This window comes from Anser brachyrhynchus, assembly GCF_964034855.1.
Source record: "Anser brachyrhynchus genome assembly, chromosome: 18".
NCBI classification, from domain to species: Eukaryota; Metazoa; Chordata; class Aves; order Anseriformes; family Anatidae; genus Anser; species Anser brachyrhynchus.
The window spans coordinates 7471679-7496789 of record NC_137711.1 but is presented as its reverse complement, the minus strand read 5'-3'; the positions used below and the strand labels follow the sequence as shown (position 1 = coordinate 7496789).

The window sequence follows — 25111 nt, the reverse complement described above, 5'->3', positions numbered from 1 at the left end:
GACCTACAACATTTCTACAGAAACATTGCCTAAAAAGATTTAGGACTTAAAGGATACGTGAACACAAACGGTTCATGTTAAACAGTAACTATTAGTACATAAAGATAATGGATTCAGCTGTCAGAATAAGGTATATGTGCAGTGTGGCTTGATGGCAAACTTCAGTTACGGCTGATGCAAATTTAAATTTGTGAAGCCAGTGGAAATCGAAGCTAAGGTACATCGAAGAGTGATGGAGTTCACTTACTCTTCAGTTCAGTCACTGCAGTGAGCGCTGCTTATTGCAGCCACTGCTACATTTAGCTCCATTCTCTCACACAGCAATAACTAAGCTACTTTGCTTTTCTGTTTCTGTGGTTAAAGACATACAACGCGTGGTTATACAAGTGGTATCTCAGATCCATTAGGACACTTCTTGAAGCATACTTACCCTGCTCTGCCCTGACAGGTTCATCCATCCTCCTTTCTGCTGGTGGAACACGTAAACAGAAGGCATAGACTGTACCTCCATTGGTGCCTGCCCACAAGGACGGGCAGTGCCGGGAGCCTGGAGCAACGAGAGGGCTCATGAGCTAGACATCCGTGACAATCTTGGATAATTGCTTTCCTTAAACACACTACCTATATACATCCTCCCTTTCTTCGCAGCCTAAAAAGCTTTGTAACAGGGCAGACCGGCCAGGGAAACTACAGCTTCTTAGCACTTCTTTTTCCAACATGTCTCTGTCAGCAGCCCTGAACAGAGGACATGGCATGTGAGTGAAGGGAACAGAGTGGCGTTTTCATCATTCACCACAATTGCTGCATCTGGTTTTCACGTTTTTAATATCATATATGAGCACAGGAAATGCAAGCAGAGTATTAGTTTGGGCTCTGATGAGCAGCTGCTGTCACCCTCGCTAACATCAAAAGCTGGGGTCAAGGATGAACTTCAGAGCAATGAGACAAGGAAAAAGCTTGTACTCAAAAGTCAGATGTCATCCCATCACATTTGAAAACCATACATATAGGCTGCACCCAAAGATGAACTACTACTTGCCTTGGATTAGCCAGCAGACAGAATGACTAGGTAACAATTGTGCCTGACAGCATATGTTCGTGTTCTATATTAGTTTTTCGGCACAATGCAAAGTAGGACACAGAAGGCGCTGAAATTTCCTGGCAGTAGAACCTAATGCATCACTTGGCAGAAGGAAGAACAATGTTCAGAAGAAAGGAGAGATGCTTTTTCTACTCACTGTCTCTCAAGAAGGTGTCAGCAAAATATAAGGTGCGCACAAAGCCAGTGAAAGAGTCTTCTGCAGAGCGGGCTTCAATCTTCCTCTGGACTGGAGCCAGTTCCATTTCCTGCAGTGCGTCTTGGTCAAATTTGGCATTTGCTTCTTGCACCTTCAAAGATGAGGAGACATTTTGGCAGTCAGGCAAACAGACAGGGAGGAGAGTGAAATAGTAAGAATGGAAGCAATACAAAGGGAAAGCAATGTCATACCAGTGAGCAGGTACATTCTGAATTACAGGTTCAACTACACACAGTAAATTTTCTCTAAAACCCTACTTTTATCTAACAGCTAGCAGTATTCTAAGTTGCATTATTGTCCTCATACCAACAGACAGCATGACTGCAAACCATCGCCTGCTCTAGGCAGTTAATCAGGAGTCTATAACCTCCAGACAGACAAGATCCAAAACGGTGGGCCCCTCACCTCTGAGGCATTTCCACCACCTCCTCGTCGCTTCCGACTGGACACTCGGCTTCTTCTGATCCGCCTGAATGACTGACGGAGGGACTTCTTCAAGGATTTCACCCGAGACAGTGGCCCTTCTAAGGCTAATTGGTCACTGGGATGCAGTGTACATCTGAAAAAATGGAGACAGTAGGCACATTGTCACTTTCTACTGGATGGCAATCACTCCCAAGAGTCCAACAGGACGTACACACCTGGCAGAACAAGAACATATTTATATTCTTGAAGATCTTCAAGGACATAGTCCAACAAGGCAGGGCTTCTTGCTATACTGACTACTCTCGAGAAACCTCTTTTCATGACATGCTCAGTTAGCAGTTCCATGCCATCTTTAAAGGGGGAATTACCACAGACCTCCTGGAAAGAAGATACTTACTTGACAAAGACCAGTCGTTTCTGCTGGTGGTCAAAAAGCCCAAAACCATGACTAGTACCAAAGGCCACGAGCTTCCATTCAGAGTGAAGGGCCAGTGAGGTGACCACGGCTGGTGGTTGACATTGGACAAGGACAAATGGCTGAAAACCAGCTTCAAATCGAACAGGTCCATCTCGAGTCTTTAATTTCTCATGACCTTTCCATCGATAGCCCTCTTGATCCTGTAGGAGATCTGCTTCAGCATGGTCAACAACATGCTCTGCATCTTCATCGTTCAGTTCCATCACCAGTACCTGAAAGGAAGAGAAGTTCTGCTACAGCTTCTGTTGTTCAAGCAATCTTCCCACCCACAGGCCGCCTCAGCAGCTCCAAAACCACAGCACCTCTCAGAGCTGCTAAAGCATTAGATAAAGTCTAAAATATAGATTAGAGAAAGCAGAGAACCACGAAACTTTTCCAGCAACTGGACTAATTTACCACTCCAGAAATGAGTGTTTCCAATTTTAACACATCTCCAAGCTGCACTGTGACAAGCTGCACTAAAAACAAGTATGTGTGTTAAGTTACAATGACTGATATATTTCAATACCTGCCCTGCTGTGCCAGCTACAGCCAGATATCCACTGTATTTACACAGGTAGATCTTCTGGATCCCAAGTCTAGGATCATCGCTGTAAGGGTCGAAGGTACCAACCTAGGTGAGAGAATACACAGTGGGTGGTCTTCACAGATGCATTAATTATGCCCCAAATCAAAAACTGCTCAGGTTTTCCGAAAGCGTACACAAGCAATAGCTGTCTTACCTTGCGAAGTGGAGGCCACTCGTCCTCCCCCAGCGTGTTCATATTGTCATTGGGATCAGCATCTGTGAGAAATACTCTCACTGTGCTTAGCTTATAAAGGAGATGTAAGCAGACACCAGATGCATCCCAAAATCGCACAGTGCCATCTTCATGCCTGTATCAAATGGGGGACGATTACAGAAAGCACACATCATACAGGAGCACAGCAAATCACCCAGATGATGGCAAAACAGAAAGGAAAATAAGACAGCCAAAGATTAAATCACACTGTTTACAAACCCCCAAGCCGTGGCAAAATAAAGCTTCAAGAGGAAGCCCTGCTTTTTCATTTTAAATGCAGCTTGATCGTGGTGATCTGACACCAGTACAGAATTTAAAGTTACTCCAAAAAGCACTGGAAAGGAAACAAGCTTTGTATATAGAGGGAACGAATCATCCTGACAAAAATACTGTTACTAGAAAAGCAGGGGGGACAGGCTTTAATCTTAGTTCTCCAGGTGAAAATTGGCAACATTCATCCAACCCAAGGCTACAGACTTCTAACAATTTGCTGCATCAAGAATGAATTGTCTGAAGAACAGCCCAGAGAAATACTTAAAAGCAAGGCAGCCTCTTGCAAGCTAGTTCCTTCCACTGCCTTGCTAGATCTGTTTTCATGCTGATCAAAATGGACAGGAGTCCCAGCTAACCTCTTTCTTGAGATTTAAAACAGTGTAAGACAGGAAAAAAGAGCTTCAAAACCTGCAAGATTGACCTCCCTTTGAACCTGTCTGGATTACCACCTGCACTTCCACACTGGCATTTGTGAGGGGAATGGGTAACACTTCAGAAACACAAATAAGGCAGTGTTATAGGTTGTCCGTGGACACCACGGCCTATTCGCTCAGAAGCGGTCAGTCTTTAAAAGCTACAATACAGCTTCCCAAAACTGGGTTGCTAAAGTTGTAGCTTTCTCTCTGCGAGACGAGCAGGCTTTAATCCTACAGGGGAGCTTCAGCTCGTTCAAAAGGAAGAACAGAAACTGGAAAGGGCTCCTTGATTATTTTTTCTAAAACAGTTAGGTACGTACCCTGTTAGAAGCAAGTCCCTCTGAGGAGGATCTGGAGCTATGTTGGTGCCACCATCAATCGGCCATGGCTACAAATACATTAAGGGAAGACTGTGACTTCCTCGCAGTGACAGTGTAGAGAGAATACGCGGTCAGCACGAGAGCATGAACTTCAGTGCAAGTGGCAGTGAAATAGTCCATGCTGTTAGCTTTTGTTTGGAATAGATATTCCTGTTCTGACACCAGCTGTGCTTTTTAGTGGAAGACGCTACACATTTCCTCAAGAAGCTGTGCTGAAAGCTCCATGCTTCTAAACAAGAAGTTTGTTACCACCGACAGCTGGGAACACTCAGACTTTCCTTTTAGCTTGTCAAAGCCTGAAAAAATATCACATTTTAAACCCCCAGCGTGAGTAACTGCATTGGTGGTGCTCTGGGAAAAAGCCCTTCTCAACCCTGTTAAGAGGCAGGACAGCGTCTGTTGGGACTCATCCCTTCGCAGGCACTGTCAGAAGCGCAGACCACCCACATAACGAGCAGTCGCGCTCTCCTGAAATGCACAGGAATACATGTACCTTTACAGCTGCCTTACCATATTTGAGTAGTGAACGTTCTGCTTGCTCCCCGCACTGATAATCCTCTCCCACAGTTTCAGCGGGATGTTGGAGACGTGGTGTGAGCAGGTGATGGCTGAGCAGTGGAGAGAAGCCAAGTATGGAGGATGGACTGCTGGCCAGCCCGCGGATTTTAAGTCTATGACTACCAGCTCTTCTTCTGCCAGCACCACCATAGCAGAAGGGTCATCAAACTCTGCAGAAACAAGATTCATTAATGCTAACAAAGAAGACTATCCAAGGTTAATACAAACAAGCTTCTTGTAAGGCTTATATGAAAACTGCTATCGTGGAGCTCTACAGAAACACGTTTTTGTGGGCAATACCTCTGAATGCTTCCTTGTTAACCGGGCCTGTTGAGGCACTAATATTAAGAGATTCCAAGACAGATATCAAGACAGATTTATTGAAAATTTATGTTTCTTTACCCCACTGCTGGGACTGTTAGAGCAATTCTTTATGGATTCCATGCAGAATAATAAAAAAAATTGTTAGCAACATCCATGGCTAGATAACACACTCATATTCACCAGAACAGATACATACAGCCAGAACTCTACTTATGTACAGCTAATTAGCAGCATGGGGTGGACAAACATGCATACACCCCAGCAGTGACCCATTTAGTACTGTGTTAGGACCGCAGTCCATCTAGGCTAAGCTGCTTAAACCCAGTAATGCCTTGGGTTCTGCAGAATGCTTCTCTGCCTGAGCTGACAAGTGTTTATGATTCAGTTCTCTTACTCTTCAGTTTTTCCAGATTCTAGCACGTTGTGCTGTATTTTCTGTAGCTTTTAAAGAGTGTGCATACCATCCAATATTTATTTATACATAAACAGGATTACAAAAGAAATCTGTTACTGTAATCTTCTAGATGACACCTGACAATCAAGATTTTTTCATTGTAGGCTAATTTTTTTCACTTGGTTAAATTCTAGTTACAAGGACAGTATTGCAGTAACAAATGTAAGACAGCCACAATAGCAAATGTTGGAGAAAACCAAAAGCATGGACCAGCTCACACCAATAAAGATTAACAAAGCTACAGGAAATTTAAATGAATGTATAGCTGTAAATGTGTCACATCAGCAGGGGTCAGGGTGATAAACAGCATGAGCCATATGCAAACTACGAGCTCCTCGCTGACATTCCCTGCTAACCTGTACTTTTACTTCCCTTCTTCAGCTGTTTCACCACCTGGAACATACTTTCGAGAAGGCAAGTCTATAAGCAAGCACATACCAGGGCAGTTCACTCAGTAGAATTAACTTGAAGTAATTAGTACTTGGCACCACTTAGACAGACATCCCAAGTTTCATCTCAGACTGGCCACAGCCATAATACAACACTAATCAGTTCAGTTTCTTCCTGAAAAAGTGTTTCGTGTTCAGTTTTATTTACTTTGTGTGTTGTCATTCACAGTTCCCTACAGGACTTGTGCATGTAGTACAGGTATGATATTACCTGTTCCATTAGGCATGATCAGCCCTGCACTATAACTGCTACTGCCAACATTAACCATATATGCTGTTTTAAAAATATTTTCCTTACAAAGACACGTATCTGAGCTCACTGCTTATGGCACGAATCTATTTCAAGTTGCTGAAATATGAAAAATTCTAGTTTGCTTGATGACAGACATACACTCATCTATGTGCTAATGAAAAGTAAAAGAAAAGAGGAAGGGTTAGGTTTTTAAAAAAATTGTTTCCGCAGCATATTCAGGGTAGTGGAAAGTCACCACCTACCATCATGCTGCAACGCTTTGTGCTTATTAAATTAAGTGGCTTTGGTATACAATTAATACCTTCGTATTGCTGTTGCAGGGAAGACTGCTTAAGGGCAAACAAGGCAAGCTACGTACATCCACTAAGCTTAGGCAATCAGCCACAAGGAAGCTTGTCAACCACAGAAACCTCATTTTATTGTAAAAAACTTCCTTGTCTAAGTGCAACAGCTTCAGCTTCCTGTGTCGGCTCCTGTCTGTAGCCACTAGAAGATGTATTAATTGGATACTTCAATCCTTGGGAAGTATAAATATAAAACCTGTTAATCTCAGTTACTTCTTCCTAAACGGTCTTAAAATTCAGTTCCTGCACATGAATAGAAGTCAATCCCTTAACTAAAAAAATCTCAGCTTTCTTTCATCTTTAAGACTTTTGTTCTAACATCTTGAATCTCAGTTCTGACAACTTCATAGAAAGTAAAAGTGACCAGTTTCTTTAATGGTAAGAAGCTAAACAGCACCTCAAGATTAATGGCATTATTAAGCTTGAAGGTTTAGACTTACAGGTTCGGCACATTTGAAAGATGTTTATAAAAAGCAGCCTTGTGTAGGTAAAGTCTATAATAACAAACATACATAGGCCCTTCATCTCAGTTACTGTCTGCCTGTTTTGTTACTGCTTTTTCAGTGACCTGAGAAGGTCTGTTAAAGACCAGTAGGGAAGAACCACCCCCACCCCACCCCACCCCCAAAAAAAAACACAACCAAAGCTGTTTCTTTATGCCTGCATTCCCAAGACATTCCTCCACGGGATCTGTGGTCTGCTCTGTACAATAGGCCAGAGGGAGCCAACCTGCATCTACACATTTGAATGCCTACTGCTGCACAGCGTGTAGCTGGGAGCTGTCACCACCACCGCTTGCAGTATGCAAGACAAATAGGCTTGGAAACTACTCGACTAGGCAAACCAGAAAACCTGGGAAGATTCACTAACACAGAAGATTTGCCTACATGCTCCTAAAAGGGCTCAGACCAAACTGCGGAAGTCTAGACGCAACTTCTAATACTGCACATTTGTGGAGCTTGAAATAGCAATTTTATAGTCAGTTACTTCAAATTAACCAGAAGCAAAAACTACACCGGCATGAGAGGAAGAGTCCTTGGAGAAATTCCTGACAATTCCATTAAAAAAAAAAGTATAGTGGAAGCAAAGGCAACAAAGTAGAAGTAAAAATCTGACAAAATCTAAGCATGTTGCAGGATGAGTGCTATTCAGTATTAGAACTGTTTACATTCAGGTTCACCAGCAGTGAGTAAAGTAAGTTCTCTGTATACTGACCCTTGGTTCTGTGTCACCCTCTGATTTATTACCCAGAGCCCTAGTCATAAATCCAGGTAGTAATTAAAAGAAACACTGTCTCAGTGGGAGTGAATTCTGTTTTTAATTATTGCCTCCTTTGAAGCGCTGTTTCTGAACAGCAATATTCAGATCCTGATTTCATAACCTGGTTATGTCCAGTGTCCAGCTTCTACAAACATGAGCTTAAGAGACCTTTTCTCATTAACGAGCAGCTTAATTTTTTTTGAGGAACGTATGGCATTTGCAATCAGACCATTCTTTCTGCCCGTACTTTACACTTCATTTTTAAATGGCAAAGTCTCCGTTTAAGTCTCAAAAAGCCCCCAGACAACTCAATTCCTTCACATTTCACATGTTGCTCATACCAAGATTTCTAGACGAGTGCACGGCTATTTAATTCTTCAGTAATGCCCTGTCATCACGCACCTGCAGTAGGCTCTGAACTGAAGATGATAAAGAAGTCTATCACCCGCGATGTGAAGTCAAAGGCTGTTTGCTGGCTGCCGTGGACAACAGAGATACTGTGCCGGTCACCATAGCTAGCCCGGGGCATCCCTCCTTGGAATATAATGTAAGGAAGTCTGAAGAGAAAGACAGTGGCATATGCTGAAGTAAGGAGCAAGCACAATTTAAAAGACATTACCAAAAAAATATTAGAAAGTTACTCTAAACGGCTCTTAGAGCACTACACACTGCACTCTGTAAGTGCTTCTTGCCAACACCACAAGGTGAAGGGATACACCACGACCTTACCCATTCTTTGTTGTCTGCCAGTAGATCTTGGAGATGGCCTTGCAGGGAAAAGGACCTAAGAGAACAGAGTTAGTTACCATAATTCAAGAAGTGCACCTTTACATAAGAAGTTCTTTATCCTGCTTTACCAAGGTCACCTCAGCGCCCAAGAAAAAGGAGAGTCACCCGGACCAGTAAACACCACCAGCACCACCTCCCCAGACCAAGCCACATCAGACAAGTCTTCTGGGACGTGCTGACCACAGTCCTCCTCAGCAAAGCAATGCTTACACTCAGGGGAACTTTTGAATTATGTTGCTGATGGCTGACAGGGAGTGGAAGCGCTTTTGTAGAAGCTGATTAATTAGGAAGGATTGTTTAAAAACACAGACATTCCTGAAATGAATGTAAAAGGTGACAGAGCTTTAGAAGCTTCTATATGCTTGAAAGATGAGGTCATCCCCATTTGATGTGTTTCAGCAAATCAGAGGCATCATTTCATCACTGCTCAGGTCAACAAAAAGTACACTTAGCTCACTATTAATTACAGAAGATCCAAGCAACTCCTGCTGAACAGGACACTTGAACTACACCAATGAGCTGAATCACCAACACCCTCATTCATAAGGGACACAAATTTGTTCTTCCTGTTCAAGACTGATTCGATGATGTAAAGGAGTTTAAAATCCAAGGAAAAACTGGACTGAAACCCCTTAGTATATACTCAACACCCATTCAAAAGGCAGTTCAGCATTTTGCCGTCAGGATTAAACACTGAGGAGAACCACTGTGAATATCTCACAAAAACTCAAAACGAGTTGGAGTTTAGATGAACATGCAGCAACTAAACCTCACTTACTGACCATAAGGCACAACGTTTTCCAGAGGCTCAGGCTGCCTGTTGTCACTGGATACTGGCCACTGGGTGTAACTTCCATCATAGTGACAACTAATGAATTTACTGCCATCCCTCTGCCAGTAGAGGTTCTCCAGTTGCTGAAGAGGAGGAGACAGTGATGCATTCTTAGTTAAGAAGCTTTGTCTGGCTCTCCCTGTACCCACTTGTCTTCCAAGTGGGGAGAGCTCTTCCTGCCCAATGAACTGACTTCAGACTGAGCTAATACCTGGCTGCCAAGGAAATGGTGTGTCACTTTGTTATTTTGCAGGTCCCAGAGGACAATCAATCCCCTGCTGTATCCAATCAGGATCTGGTCAGGGTTCTTAGGATGCTCCCGAAGGGCTTCCACCAATTCACATGATCGTCTGTTACAGTAATCTTCGGGTACCCTTCAAAAGCAGAATAGAAAAGAGAGAAAAGTTTATTCTAGGTACAAGCCCACATAACTATAGCAACAGTTAAGGTATAAAAAAATTAAGCAACAACGAGAATAAAGTACATTTTCACAATCTGTCAAGAAGCAGAAAAACCTAACGTGAGCCACCACTCCAGACCTTGCACCCAGCCCCATTTTCTTATAGAAAACTCAAAGCTCACAATGAATTCCAGGACTGGATCCTGGGCGTGTAAAGACTGAATTGCCTGCCCTATTCTCTTGTAACCCCTACCAAGCAGAAGTAATATGGAAGTATCAGTAGGAAGCAACAATGACATGAAGTAGGACAGCTTTCAGCAGTGGTTAAATCTCCAGAGTGACAAAAATCCTCATTTGCACAAAGCAGCACTATGGTCAAAAAAGTAAATGGGTAGATCCAGTTAATGCAATTAGCTAATGTGTATACATTTGCAGCTATTGTTACACAACTGACAGGGCTCAAGGCTGCAGATTTGCTCCCGGTGTCTCCTGCATGGTTCTGCTCACACTCAGCACCACCACAGTGACAGTACTGGGCTGACAAGGACAGAAACTGTCACTTAACACACACCAGGACCAAAAGTGAGTTTCACAGAAGCCCTGCAGATCTGGATAATGAGTAACACAATAGTGAGGCCCCAGTACACAATTTGGGGTGACATCTGAACAAAGGATCTCTGCTCATGGGATTCCACTTCCACATGGCAGCGCCTGTTTGCTCACTCACCGCTGCAGCGCAGCCTCAGAGGTTATGGTCCTGTCCTCGAGCACTCTGAATGATGGAAGCTCCACCACAAAAATGTTGCCGCTCTCTGTGCCAAGATACAGGACTTCCCGTGAGGAATGGGGAAGGACGGCTGTTATCTGTGTGGCACTTGGTGGAGACCTGGGGATGCAGAGAGTTAGTTAACTGCAGGCAAGAAGACTATCTACTGAACTTGAGAGAACTAACAAGTCAACAGGACAGTTACAAGCATCATCTGTATTACAGGCACAGATTTTGAGCCAGGTATGATTGTATTGGAGGAAGAAAACACTAGCATTGAGATAAATTACTTCAAAAGACTTTTGACAAGTGCATGGACGAAGACCCAGATGCCTTTTTACAGCAGCTTCTTATTAAGCTGTCCCCATAGGAGCTTAAAAAAGCTCACCCAAAACTGGCAAGATCAAGTGAAACTAAAATTATACCAGTATTTCAAATTCTGACTTAAGGGATGCATCGATTTGCTTAAGGTTAAGATATACAGCTTCTGTACACACAGAAGTGGATGTACAACATTTTATTTTATAGTTTTAAGTTTAAAGTCACACTATACTTTGCTACAACAATCTTAAAAGGTGGTCTCCTAAGCCCCCAGCCAACTCCTGCTGGTTTATGTGGATGCTCCTTTAATAGATTCACAGGAATCAGACTCTGTAAGATCAAGACAAGCTCTAGACAGAATAATAGCATAATCTTCCTCCTTGCTTATCCAAAAAATAGCTCAAAACCACTCCTGCAGATTACCCAGGTGGCCCTTTCAGTGTGAAGCGGTGCTCCTCCCGCAGCTCAGATGCTCCACTGTGCTGCTTCAGGCTCCAGAGATGCAAGCTGTTATCATCTAGTAACGTCACCAGCTGGCACTAAAATACCACACAACATCTTTTTTCACAATCACAACATTAAGTATAAATCTAGCATATAATCTATAATATAATCTAATCCATAAATCTAGCAATAAAGTTGCTGCTGTTCATACTTCTCTGCTAAAGCAGAACTGGAGTCTGTGGCAGTAGGTATATAGAGTTGCATCCCGCTGTGCTGCAGCAGCTCTGCTGGCTAACAGCTAAGGGCTTAGTGGTTAGAGGAAGACAAGGAGTAACCTAAAGGTTGAAAACCCTCTTATACAGGACAAAGGCACAGGTTATCACTGAGGGGGCATACAAGAAGTTAGATCTTTGGAAAAAAGATTAGCCTATGCTGTAAAGCTCAGCAAGGCAGCTCCAAGGTGTTAGTTCACCACCACCTCTCTCAGCATGGTTTGCTGCAACACACCCCGGCTTTGGGTGGGGCTGATACAGTCTACTACACCGCACTCCTTGCATTCTTCATGTCCAACCTCATTCTGGAGGGTTGTGTCAGAGTCCTTTTATGAGCCCAGCCCTGCTGGCTGTATGCTCAAACTGAAGCATTTTGCCTGCTGAAGCCACACCTGGTGCAACACTCCCCATGGGAGTTTCAGTTTATACCATTAGTTAAGCAAACAGACACCCAAAACTGCCTCAAGAATTAAAACTCTCTCTCTCAAAAAAAAAAAAAAAGCCACTTGCTATACTGGGCAATACATCAGGCAATAAAATACACAGCCAAGATACCAGTCTGTCAGTCGAGTGAAGGGAAAAGCGGTTAGACAGCCACCAGCCATTTGGAAATTCTGCCTTCCTCTTTTTAGTTAGTGGCAATAGCAGCAGCCCCCAAAAGCAAGATTCAATAACCAGAAACACATACAGGCAGCAAGCGTAAGAGGAGGCTAGATTAGCACTTCTGTTTTGAACTCCTGAAAAAAGTTAAATCAGTTACTGTACTATCTGTTCCGCAAAACACCACCCAGTCCCACTAAAAGAACAGGGGTTGCGAAAGGAAAAGGAAGTTCTCACCTCTGCAACAGACTGTCTGAACTACTCTGGCCTTAACATCACTCCTACCACATTACTTGAGATAAATGACTAAGTTACAAGCAATAAAACTAGTCTGAGTTTTACCAAGCATCTCCGCAGCAACAAATGCTGTGGAGAGGACAAAATATTGGGATAAGCATTCCCAACCAGTAGCACTTGAATAAACTTGATTATAGGAGACCAGTTACCTGGAACAGACTCAACATATGTTTAACAGAGATCTACGTAAGTCACAGAGGTACTGAAAATACACTCACCTGATCAGGTATAAAGTGAATCTGCATTACAGTGTTGTTTTCTTCATGTAAACCCATGAACTCCACCCCAGGAGCACCATATCTGAAGGGCTGGTTGAGGATCTCGAGTATTTAAGATGACCCACGGCTACAATTAATTGATAAGAAGCTTGCTAGCTAGCAAGATGAAGAGAGATTAGTATGAAACCATGTTGTACTGTTAATGGTCTGGACTGAAAAAAACCAACAATGCAAATCACTTGAATCGTATGTGCTTATGGAAGGTAATGCACACTGCAGGAGAACTTATTTATTTCATCCTTTGTTCACATGCAGAAGTGTCTGGACTGTTGCCCCCTCCCGCCCCCCAAAGGGATGTTTAGTGGTTTCCCAGACACTACAATCCTGCTTAACTAATTTGTAACCAAGAGACAGATGGCTACTGCTTGCAAGTAGAGTCCAGCCTCGGAAGGCAAACAGCACCAGCAATGATTAAGCAGGCAGAGCCCCAGCTTTTCCTTTCTGGGCTGAGTGAGTGATATACGCCTGCTGCACAGCACGCCCGGCTGGCACTGGGCCACGGGAATCACCTCGGTGCCTTGCGTACACACAGCATTCAGCCTGGCCTCTCTGTTTCAGCTAAAAGTCACCACCCTCGGTGTTTAGGTCTTTAATGTCTGGATGGTCACAAACCCAGGAAGCTGAAAGCATTTCTGACTTCAATTTTAACCTTTGAAATACAATTGCTTAAAAAAAGAAAAAGGAACCCTGGCCCAAATATTTAAACAACACTGGAATTTACAACATGAAGAATTGCTAAACTTAGGCCAGATCTAGTCTGACCTTCTGTGTAACAAGAGCAGAGTCTTGTCTAATATCAGCACCAAGCTCAGCTTCTGTTTGAGCTATAGGTCAGCTCTTGGCAAGATGAACTCATTCTGAGCAAACCAAAATCACTTTAAACCTAGGCAAATTGTTCTGTAACCCTTGCTTGCAAATGTATACTTAGTTTAACTTTTAGTGTCTTCACAGTTGCATATTCTCATGCTGTCAGAGAAACCTAGCCAGAGTTGTTCAAAAGAATACAGTTTGATGGCTCCCGATCGCGTTCCGATGGCCATAAGGTGGAGAAACGGGCTATAGCCCAATGCGCTGGGCTGATGGGGAAACCCATGTTCCACAGTCTAGTAGAGAGAAAGAAAAGTCATGATCAATAGCACATTTCATGAGCATTGTTTTATACAGATTAAAAAATTAAGTATGACACAGCAGTTTGAAATACAGTACTTAACAGTAGCTTTTTTTCTCTGTTGAAAAGTATTAAAACAGAAGTTAGATTTGCTGCACAATAGCCTCAAGACAAATCTGTTCCAAGAACCCCTTGCTGCACAGCCAAGATATGCAGAAATATAACAGAAATGAAAAAGCAATATTCTGAAAACAATAACCCAAACAGCTCTTTGTGTTAAGATTATAAATAATTCTGCACAAGCACTGCTTACTCAGTCAACACGATACACTCTATCGCTCCACATCAACTTTATTTCTGTAAGCCACCTGCTCAGCACAATTTCAAAGTCTGATACAATTACTGCTTATTGTAAAGTCAGCTTAATCTGTTAAATTCCACATAAATCAGTCTTCATGACCATCTCTTGTCAACTGAAAGCTATGAAGAAGCACTGAATGAACATGTGTGCTCACCGAGAAATCTAAGTAGATGTGGGGGAAGTCAGGAAAACTCCTGTAACTGATATTCATTTTCGAAAGCTAGCACAAGGAACATCAGACTTCAATGAGAGCAGAAGCCTGCTAGAGCATCTGAGAGAAATTCAAAGCCATTTGGTAATAATAATAAAAAAGATGTCAGTAACTATCACGAGGAACAGTATGTTGTTTGGTCTCAGTGACTTCCCCAAAGTACAGTTTACACTGCACCAAGAACAAGATTTGGAACATGCTGTATATACCATACAGAGTCGATACATTTACACACTATGGCAAAATGTTTTGCCATACTTACAGGTTGCAGCCAAGCTATTCATAAAATAGCTCAGTCAGGCGCCTGGAAATGCTAACGTACAGCTGTCGTCACTGTTCAGAGGAAGCATGTGTGAGCATTCAAGAACCTATGGCCACATAAGGAGGGATTTGCATGCCCAAAGATTACCAGGGCTACTTCCTGGAAAATATTCCATTATCCCTACAGTCCCATCTTCCGAAAAAGATGTTCTTCTAAGGCAAACTGGGCAGCTACAGAGAGGAATTTGCTACAAACCAGGCTGAGGACCACTCATACAAGAAATGGATAAGCAGAGGACCCCTTCATCTACAGAAGCAGATGCTTGTGCCTCACCCCCATCCTCAATTCCATCATCTCTTTGAGACAGGGCTACCACATTGCTTGGCTTTATGCTTTATTCAACCTAAAAGTAACACCTGGACTTTATTTCCTGCATAGTGATTTCCCAATTTAATCCTCCGCAGGAGGAATCAAATAAAGCTGCTTTCATTTGTGTGGTCATGCCATTAGCCTGAGGTGCTCCCAGCTGAAAGGCTGCTACAAAGCGTAATGCCCTTTAACAGCTCCTGCTCAAAGGCACAGGAGGATACAGCCGGCTCTGGTCTCCCAGACTACTTCAGTTTTGACCATTTGATTGTAATTGGCGAGTTGTAAAAACAGACCTCCTTCCTCTAAATCATCAGTTAACCTAATTGAAGGTCATATTAGGAAGCGATGAGCTATTTCGGAACACACAAAATTGGAAAGATTGGAGCATTTCTCATGTTTGGCCTCACCAACTCACAAGGCTTGGCAAAGGGGCAGCTACTAAATGTTAACTTTTATACACAATAAATTAGCACTAGCGCTACTGGCTCCAAGAGTTTATTTCCCTTTATGATAGCTTAATCTCCTGCCTTACTAATTTCTATTCCAAGAAGGTAATTTAAGTGTTACATTAGTACTATTAAAACAAATTTTAAGAAGTCAATCTTCTAGATGTCCCACTCAAAGTTGTTGCTAACCAACCTCTGCTTGGCTTGTCATACAAAATTTCCTAGAAGAAACTGTATGAAATTAGGAACTATATCTGTGGATTCAGAACTGAAACAGGACAGCTTCCTAACCAAACACCGACAGAGAAGAATTTCCATTTGCCATGACAGCTACTGAGACAACAAAGAAAACTTTTCTGGTTGGCAAAAGTTGTTGGAGTATGGTATATAATTCTGGGAAGAAGTCAAGATAATGTTACTCTAACAACAAATGAGACATGTAATTGATGTACACACCAATACACACCGTTCTACGCTCTCCCAAAGAGAATGAGGAACTTTTTAGGGAGAGACCAGTGTAATTCCACTGTTAGCTTTCCTTTCAACCTGTTTGCAGTCGCTGTGCTGTCACATCACCCGCAGCACTAGGTGTCATTTTCAATGAAACATCGATTAGAAACTGCATTGAGTCTCAGATTTCTTCCAGCCAGGAACATAAGGGTGTAGCTGTAATTCTCATAATAGAAAACGATGACTTATACAATGCCATACTGCATGTTAGGAAGCTGTCAATACCAGCCTTAATATTAGCCTAATTGCAGATCAACACTTCAAAGCCAAGATAGAAACACATTACACACGTCAGTATAAGCTTTAACTTTTAAATAGACCTGCACACTGCTTGACATAGAACTGCATAACCATTCAGTCCTACTGATAGGATGGCAATTTTATGTCCAGATTATTTTTTAAAAGAAAATTTGATGTACCCCTCCTCCCGACCCCATGGACAAATTTGCAAACGCTGCACTACCTCTTACAACCAGGAGTACACCGCTAGTAACAGATGGCCACTGCAGAAAACAGTACACATGCAGGAAGAGCACAAGAAGAGAGGATCAGTAACAACCCCAGCCTGTTACACAACTGCTTGTGCAGTAAAATAAGCATACTAATGGTTTCTGATAGCCTCGAATCTTCAACCAAGATGCCCATGAGACAGAAGGGAAGATATCTCCCCCTTACATCATTTGTTCTCACATCCAACAGCAGGGCAAGAAGAGCACTGGGGTGGCTTTTTGGCTGTATGACACCACCAGGGCCAGGCATTCACAGTCACTGTACTTATTACCCAGAGCTTTTCCTTGCACTTATTTACATCCAGGACCCATTTTTTTTCTTTGCTAAATCACATCGAGTCAGCTGTTTGCTGGCCTCATTTCCTCCCCTCTCGCTCAGCTTTCATCAGCCGAGCCTTTCACCTGCTCAGCAGGTAAACCCAGCGAGGGGGAGCAAGGGGGGGGAGCAGGCAGGGAGGTTACAATGGAGCCTTTCAGCAGAGCTGAAACGAGAGATTGGAGTGGCAAAGCGTGCCCTCCTGCTCAAAGGAGCCTTTGTTTCTTTGAGGAAAGGTAGGAGCTTTCATTTTCATTTTCCTCAAACTACAGATTTGTCAGACTCAGTAAAAGCAGCCCCATGTCAGCAGCATTAAATAACAGAAAAGCTTCGTGTCAGTCATAGTTACTGCAGGAAAAATGTGGCCAAACTTAACAGTTGTTCCTAGCCCACACTAAAGCTGTGCTGATGAAATTCAGTGCTCTCTTCCTCCTTTCATTTCTCACCACTTCTCCTCTCAGATTGTTTTATGACAAAGCAGAGACAAACCAACCACAGGCAATACAAACCCCGTACCTTTGTTAACGTGCCTTTTGAAGAAACAATGAAGCCAGCATGTGTTAAATCTACTTTGCATAGACACTAATTCAGTATTTAAGGTAAGCTATCCATCATGCCATTAGCAAAGAGTTAGGAAGACTGAAAAGAGGGGAAAAAACAAAACCATAAATTAAACACAATGTTCCCAGTTTGGTAACATTCAGCCGTAAGACAGGCTGGTTCACCTGTGTGTTACCCATCATCTAGTCTGACAGTGCCAGCCTGAACATGTCTGTTCTGCAGGGCTTGCACTGAGCCAAAGGCATCCAAATACTACTTCCAAAAGCAGGATAAACTTCAAGAAGGAGACTGCCAAGTACACATACCTTATTCTTCATTCTATCCACTGAGCTAAAAACAGATTCTTCCAACAGGTACACACAAGTAGGGGAAGTTCTTAGTCATACAGAGAAACATATGCAAAGCTAAGTGACTAGCAGAATTTAGGAAGGTGTTTGTTGAAACAAACACAATCTTGTGGAGAATCTGAAGAGCTAGCCCAGTGATCAGTCAGTTCTTTAGAACCATCTGGCCCGCCTCCTATATGTAATAGAGATGTGAGAAGGAAGCAATGAAAAGATTGCAGCTATTGAAACTTGAGGGAATAAACCAAAGAAACCCATTGCCACCCCCAGATTAATCAAACACTTTTTTTTTTAATTTAAGTCCATCACTAGGTCAGGATGGCCAAACACAGTCCATTATATTAATGCCAAATTCACATGGCATTACGCAGTCATACTGAACTTGTAGAAGCAACAAAATTAGGTGGGGGAACCCCTGGTACTTTACAGGTAGCAACCTTCCATGGAGTCCCTGCCAGCATCACAGGTAGTCAGACTGAAGAGGTGCAAGTGTCCCATGCAACTTCTCTAATCAGCAACATCATAGTCCCACAAAATATTTCCCAAGCAGGTTCTTAAGCAAAATTGTTTCAAAGGCCTCAAATAAACGTCAAAAAACTTGCTCACCAGCACACTGTTTTTACTAGCACATTAGATAAGGACAGTGTTGGCACAGAAAGTACTCTAGGATTTTTGTCTCCTTGAAGCCACAGCCTTCAACAGGTCAGAATAGAAACCCGACTTTCCCAGGTTTTCTCAGTCTACCTAGCTGTGAGTAGCTGCTTGTTGTATCAAAGGGTAGACTTTCAAAGGATCCATTATCTCTAGAAATACTGGAATTGGACGCAAGACTTGAAAAAACTTTATGTAAGAAAAAGGTATGATGTAAAGGGTTCTGGTGTAATGTAAAACCATTGGTTCATTCTCTTTCCAATTCTTGGTAGAAAAGAACAAGTTAGTTTGGCTTAAAAGTGCAAATGTGTTTCTCAAAGCCTTTAATCACCAAGCTGTTAATGAGAGTACATCACTAGCAAGTGTCCAAAGTAGTCACCTCCTGAGAAACAGGACGTCATTTTTACCTTCAGGACTGAATCAAATGGAGTCACAAATCCTGATGCTGAGTTCTAATGTTTGGAAGTTTCCCTCTGCTGCAAAAGCTATTTCTTTCAACCCTGTTTTGCATCACCCAAATTAGTCCGTCTCTGGGAGGTAAAGCTTAGCCAAACATTCTCATAAGAGAAAGGCTCATTCAAGGAAGAGACATCCCCGAAAGAGCAAAGGCTTTTTTCAAGGCATATATGATTTTATTCTGACCTATCCCTGGGATGTCTTCCAAAGCTGACATTGTATTCAACTAGATGTAAGCAACTCAATACCGATTTTTCATTCACCAACATTTCTGCTGCCTCTGCACAAGCATTCCGTCATGGTGAGGAGCAGAAAACAGATCTGAAGCAGTCCTGAGTTCCTTTTGTCTCCCCAGTTGGAGGCGGGTGTGCTTGGAATCAATGCTAGGAATTTTAGTAGCAAGTCACATCAAATAATTAATCTCAAATATCCGAAGTCCCACTCTAAGTATATAGCTGCACTAGGATTTTAATGAATCAAGGAGATTATTTCCTAGGCTGACTTCATTTATCCATTATATTTTTCAGCAAAATTCCATTTAAACTTCGGAAATACAAAACCTACAAATATATTCCTGATACCCAATGAAGCTTTTTGTAAGTAGCCATTAGCCTAACAATGAATTAATATTAAGCATTTACAAAGATGAAAGCACTATGCTCCTGGCCAGGCTCAAAAGAAAACACGCGGAGTGCTGGATAGCTAGCACAACCATTGTTGTTTCCTCTTCACAGAAAGAAGGCAAAAAAAAACAGATACAGAATCAGACTAAGATAATAGCGAGTTCGTTATTAATGGCCATTATGCTGCCTTAAGTGTTCCCACATCTCTATCAGACTTAAATTCACATTTGAAAACAGAGTGTACTTATAAACCCCAAGTATAATCATGATTAAAGAACTCTGGCTTCAGTTGCATCACAAACTGCGTCTTATATGTGTACCTTGAGAAAAATATTGACTTTCACGGTGATCTGCAAGGACTACCTATAACATACGTAGTCACAGCACATAGCAGGATGAAGTGCACAACATTTAGAGTACACAAAGGTGGCACAAAGGTCTCCTCTTTTGGCAAGTGCCACTCAACAGCATGACAATATCCTTTTTTTAAAAAAATGAAAGCCAGAATTAAGAATATGTTCATGAGCTTAAAGAAAACTACTCAGGAACAGAGGGGGGAAAAAAATACAGTACTGAAAGCTAGAACAAACCACCTCTCCTAAATTTAACCTTTCCACCCACACTCAAGTAGTTTTTCCTTCCCTGCGCACTGTGCAGTGGCTCTGGGTAGATTTGCCTCATACACGCATCCCTTGAAGTTCGAGGATAGCACTGTACCTTGTTAAACTGGAAAAGGTCGCGCTTGAGCCTCTCTCTTACTGGATCATGTCCGGGTCTTAAGAACCTTCTCATTTTCCCCGCTGTAATATCTTGGCACCAAAAATCCTAACAAGAAAAAAAAAAGCACAGCCATATAAACAAAAGCAGCTTGAGAAGAGAAGCAAGCAGGAGGAGGTTATTTGTTTTGGTTTAGCAGGTAACACAAATAAGACAGAGCAGGAGGAGACAACACAGCTATAGGGTAACTAACACCTGACACCACCGCACCACCTCATCTCTAGTGGCAGGACTTCCTTACACAGCGCCACCCTCACACCGTGGAGGCAGACCAGAACAGGTAATCCGAGGGGATTTTAGGAGACTTTTTACACTCTGCCATTTTGTGATCATTTCAGCTGGCCTTATTCAAAGAGGAAAGCAAAACTGCAGCAGTTGCTTAAACATTTAGACCGACCCCATCGAAAGGCAAGCTCCCAGGCTCGCAGCATTACTGACCGGTATCAGTTTTCACCCCAGGTAACCCTCTGGCTACTGAGCTACGAAGAGAAAGAATTGCATTTTCAGCTCACTCCATGGGTACGGCAGAAAGGGTGTAGTGCTGCCTGCAGGGCAGCTCCATTAATTATTAACCTGCTTCTGTAAAATATCAAACCTAACTTCCCTGCCCAAAGTGGGGGCAGGGGAAGGAAATCTTGCACCTGCAGTTCAATGTGCAGGGAGAAGCACAAGCCTTTCAGCATACCTCCCTGCCTTGCCTCTCCCAACAGCAGCAGGATCCATGCAGCACAAATTAGGCGGCCTGGCTTGCGATCTAGCAATCACCCAGTGGGTACCTGGCTACAGCCTCCTATTGTGTGCAGCTCAGGAAATCCTTTGTCCTATCTGTCCCCTGCAGCAGTGCTAAGCTCTACCGACTCAAGAGCAAAGGCTTGGGTCTCAACCTGACAACTTACCTTGGGAAAAGTGCTCCTGCCTGCCCTGGCCACCTTTCACAAGTTTCCAGTGCCCAGGCAGCTCAGCTGTTCGTGAAGCAGCTACTGGACACTCCGGTCTGTTTCTTTAATTCATTGGGCCAGAAGTTAAAGTAATTTAGCAGCTATTCTGTGCACAATTAACATATGCACAGTGGGAGCCAGAACATTTGAGGAGCGGTGAAGAATCAGCAGAGACATCCCACAGTAAGCCATGGGAAGGTGCACGCACACAAGGCAGGGAGGGGGGCAGAAGGCTTGGTGTCCCAAGGGGAAGAGAGGGACCAGGATCACCGACGGGACTCTCAAAGCAACAGAGCAGAGGGCCTTGGGCCCTTGATTGAAACCGAGGGGCTGGACAGGTGCTTGAGGGAACACAGCTCTCACAGCTCCTCTGCAAAGGTGTGAGCTGCAGAGCTGGCAAAACACAAGGTGGCTGTGTTCCTACTAATAACAAGTAGTTATGGTTAATGACTTAAGTCAGCCAGCCATTACTGAAAGCTTGAATTGTTTTTTGAATGGTTTCTAGCAAGACCTTAAGAGCCATGGAAGAGCAACAGATGAAAAAATTATCAGAGTATTCTGTACCCATATTTTGGCAAATCCCTTTAGAAACTCCCCGAGCTAGAAGCTGTACTCCTTTACTGCATTACTTCCCTTTTACGCTTCCTGCCCACTCTCCAAAATCTCCAGCCACCTCCTCAGTGCTGCCCAGAGCTCACCAAGGGGACCGAAATGCAGTCCAGGTTCAGAGGACCAGGAGATCGCATCAGCACCAAGAAACAAGCCTGAGTCACTGAGTCCCCACCTAGCAGCATTAGCATCTCCACTCAGCGCTGGGAAAGAGGCTCTGAGGCAGGCAGCTGGCAGCGAACAGTGCCATCAGCTCAAGCTGGGACGAGGAATACGCATGGAAACACAAATAGCGGGGGATCCCCCTAAAAAAGAGGAAGAAAAGCGTATCTTACTTGGAAAACACATCTTTCTATGATGATTTAGGTACCTGAACTGATTTTTTTAAAGATGCATCAGACTATGCGTCTTCTGCAACAAACTTTCACCAGACATTCCTGAGCGAAAGAGGGACATTTTTACACAAAGCTCTGTTTACTGTAGGCTAGCAAAAGCTACAGAGCAGTGACAAGCTGCTGTGCTATGCAAGGAGAGCATATCACACCCATGTATAACACAGTTTGCCCTTAGCCAGACGAGGCAAGGAAAGTGCCAAAGAGACGCACCCTTTCCCACTGTCAATCAATATCCCGGACCTGTTAAACTGGGCAAACCCACAGAGAAACTCTGCTAATTGTGCTCCTGACTTCAGAAAAGAACTCAACTCCAAAGCAGAGACAAGCTTACAGTTAGCAGCAACGTAGGAAGAGTGGGCTTGATTTGAGAGTCACTACTTTATATTTAACACCCTGCTAAAATGTTTAATCCCAAAATATTAATTGCATCTAGAAGCATGCTGTTTTAACCTGCTTATGCAAGAGCTCTAACATTCATGCTCCAGCCCACAACAACTTGCTCAACTGGCTAAGGAGCATCGTAGTTCACAGAACGAAACAGTAACTCACTCGAAGGAACGTCGTCCTGGCAAGCCGATGTGGCCCTTAGGATGAGAGAGGGCATGCTACAGGAGTCATCTCTCATTGACTTGTAGCAGGGCTTCATGCCTGACCGAAGAATTCCTGAGTGTCACAGGATGGAAGGAGATGCGAGGAAACGAGAGGAAAAGCAGTTTTCAACAAAAGCAAAGGGCTGGGAAGGAACAGCTAAGAGAAAGGCATCCACTGCAGCACAGGCTGCCCAGGGGGAATTACTAGATGAGAGCCTTGTGAACTTCTGCAAGGAGGAAAATCTTCCTTTTAATACAATAAGCAAGCACTTTTTCCAATTTTGGTCAAAACAAAAAGATTCCACAGTCTGTATAATCTTAGCTTCCAGATGCACATTTGCATATTAGCAGACCAGTTTCTCTCCCACACACCTTTGGTGGCTTACATAAAACTCCAGCCCCATGTGCTCCGCAGTTATCTGCCAGTCAGCACTTACAGCCATACGGCAGCAGTTGTGGCTACCAGTAGCCAGAGAGGAATTCTCCAGTAGCCTCTGAAGCCATGCCAGGTCTGCGTGTACCTCATATTCTTTTTTTCCAGGGAAACAACTCTTCAGGCTTTCAAAGATCAGCCTCATACCAGAAACTATATGCAATGTTCTCTTCTAAGATGTTACCTATCAACAGCCTGACCTCAGTACAATAGCCCGAGGCTGAGTCAATCCCAGTTTTGCTCACATTCAGCACACGGTCACCTGACAGCAAAGCTCAAAGCGTGCTGTACATTGAGCTCCTGCGGCTCTGGTACCAGAACACTCAGCTAAAGATGATGAGGTACCCTTCTTCACCTCCTTCGATTAGATACAGCCACAAAATAAATGCTCTTCACTATTCATACAGAAAGGCAACAAAAGCACAAGTTGCAAGACGATCCTGTTTCCAATCAGACTGAGCAGCTAACATCAAAACCAGATTTTATTCTGGCCTCCTTGCTGAGCTTGGTTCATTTCAGATGTTGAGATTTATGGCAAGTACTCCTGCCAGGTCTCACATCAGATCCATATTCAAGAGAAGACAAAACGCCTCTTCCTAGGACAAGCAGTAATTGTTACTGCTGCGTGTTAGCGATCCCATCACTGAGCTCCACATTTTGCTTTGCCTTCAGCGCTTTTGTGCTTGGCCATGCGTCTTGGTGCACACGCACAGCTTGCTGAGACGCTCGGGATTTTCTCCATCAACCAGGCTGGGGGGAATTACCCTTTGTAGAAATGTTTTGCAATCTTTGCTTATGTCCTCTCATGACAGTGAAAAATCCAGACAGAAGTGTAACAGAACCAATGCTCAAAGTCCCATTCATGCAAGCTAATCCAACCTTACAAGGTGAGGAAGCTCTATTTTTCCATATGTAGACAGTATTAAATATGGATATGGTCCCAAGTTAATCCCACAACAAAGCCATACCTATATTGAGTTAATTATGCTCACACAGGAGAGTTGCAAATAGTTGCTTCCTAGGTATTCGATTTGAACAGCTGTTCAATGGGCTAAATCCAACAGCTTTCTCCGCAAAATGTCATCAAGCATCTTGAGTGTTCTTGATTCCTTCCATGCTTTAGGTCTCCTGTTTTTTGTTCTATCCTTTCTCGTCACCCCTTCCTGCTTACAGATCCTTAAAGGGAAAACTTCTACCTATGCACCTGACAATACTTTATCAACTCTGCTAAAATAAGAGTCCTTATCGAAAAGCTTTGTTTGAACTGCAAGCATTCAGCACTGCTGTAACAGTCACCGCCATGGCATCGTCTGAACCAGGCATCCTCCCTGCACCCAGATGTCTGCCCTTGTTCCTGTTACCAACAGTAACAAAACAGAGGCTGGATCGATTTCACAGGAAAAAAACTACTCCTTAGTACCAGTTCTACTGGTGCTAACAACAACAAAATAATGATCAAAGCACCATTTAAGTACTAGTGTTATCGAGGTCAATGATTACAGGAACCATCAGACTCTTAAGACGTGACTTTCTGCGAAATTACAAGTTTTAGAACACTTCAGTTGAAATCAATGAAACAATCCCTACCTATTTTTTAATTGGGCTGTCACTGTGAAGCTCATCTCTATAATCTCGCTTGGCTGTAACACGCTATCACAACAGTTACTAACGAATAAAGCACAAGCCAAGAATAGCTAGAGCAAGGGAAGGAGCAGTTGCAGTAGGTGGAAAGCTTGGAAGGGTGAGATACCATCTCCTGTCCTGGGATAAGGCTTCTCCAGGCTGACACTCATCAGAAAACCTGCAGGATTCTCCGAGTTCAGTGAGACCCCGCACACATCTCCCTCACACCACGCGACTGCTGAGCAACTGCTGGCACCCCAGCGCCCACAGCTTTATAGGAACAGGGGAGCATTCAGATCCAACCCGCACATGTTAGTCAGGCAGT

At 43.3% G+C, this 25111-nt stretch overlaps 1 protein-coding gene across 11 annotated transcripts in view; it reads right to left on the bottom strand.

Moving 5' to 3' along the window:
* The window catches only part of LLGL2 (LLGL scribble cell polarity complex component 2), a gene marked incomplete at its 5' end in the record, with an annotated part of 33934 nt that overhangs the window by 6093 nt on the left and 2730 nt on the right, over positions 1-25111 (bottom strand). For 6 of the 11 annotated variants that reach the window (XM_080560813.1, XM_080560816.1, XM_080560817.1 and 3 more), the window contains 17 exons: positions 431-547; positions 1239-1389; positions 1704-1857; positions 2122-2414; positions 2711-2815; positions 2925-3078; positions 3994-4061; positions 4564-4781; positions 8098-8252; positions 8425-8479; positions 9267-9399; positions 9528-9690; positions 10444-10602; positions 11227-11342; positions 12635-12716; positions 13700-13797; positions 20139-20246. In XM_080560813.1, coding sequence (XP_080416939.1) covers positions 431-547; positions 1239-1389; positions 1704-1857; positions 2122-2414; positions 2711-2815; positions 2925-3078; positions 3994-4061; positions 4564-4781; positions 8098-8252; positions 8425-8479; positions 9267-9399; positions 9528-9690; positions 10444-10602; positions 11227-11342; positions 12635-12716; positions 13700-13797; positions 20139-20213 — 2296 coding nt within the window. Of the gene's footprint in view, positions 1-430; positions 548-1238; positions 1390-1703; positions 1858-2121; positions 2415-2710; positions 2816-2924; positions 3079-3993; positions 4062-4563; positions 4782-8097; positions 8253-8424; positions 8480-9266; positions 9400-9527; positions 9691-10443; positions 10603-11226; positions 11343-12634; positions 12717-13699; positions 13798-14317; positions 14384-14636; positions 15041-20138; positions 20247-20636; positions 20717-21920; positions 22050-25111 lie in introns of those variants that run through there. The other 5 variants (XM_080560823.1, XM_080560814.1, XM_080560822.1 and 2 more) reach the window with 5 other exon arrangements.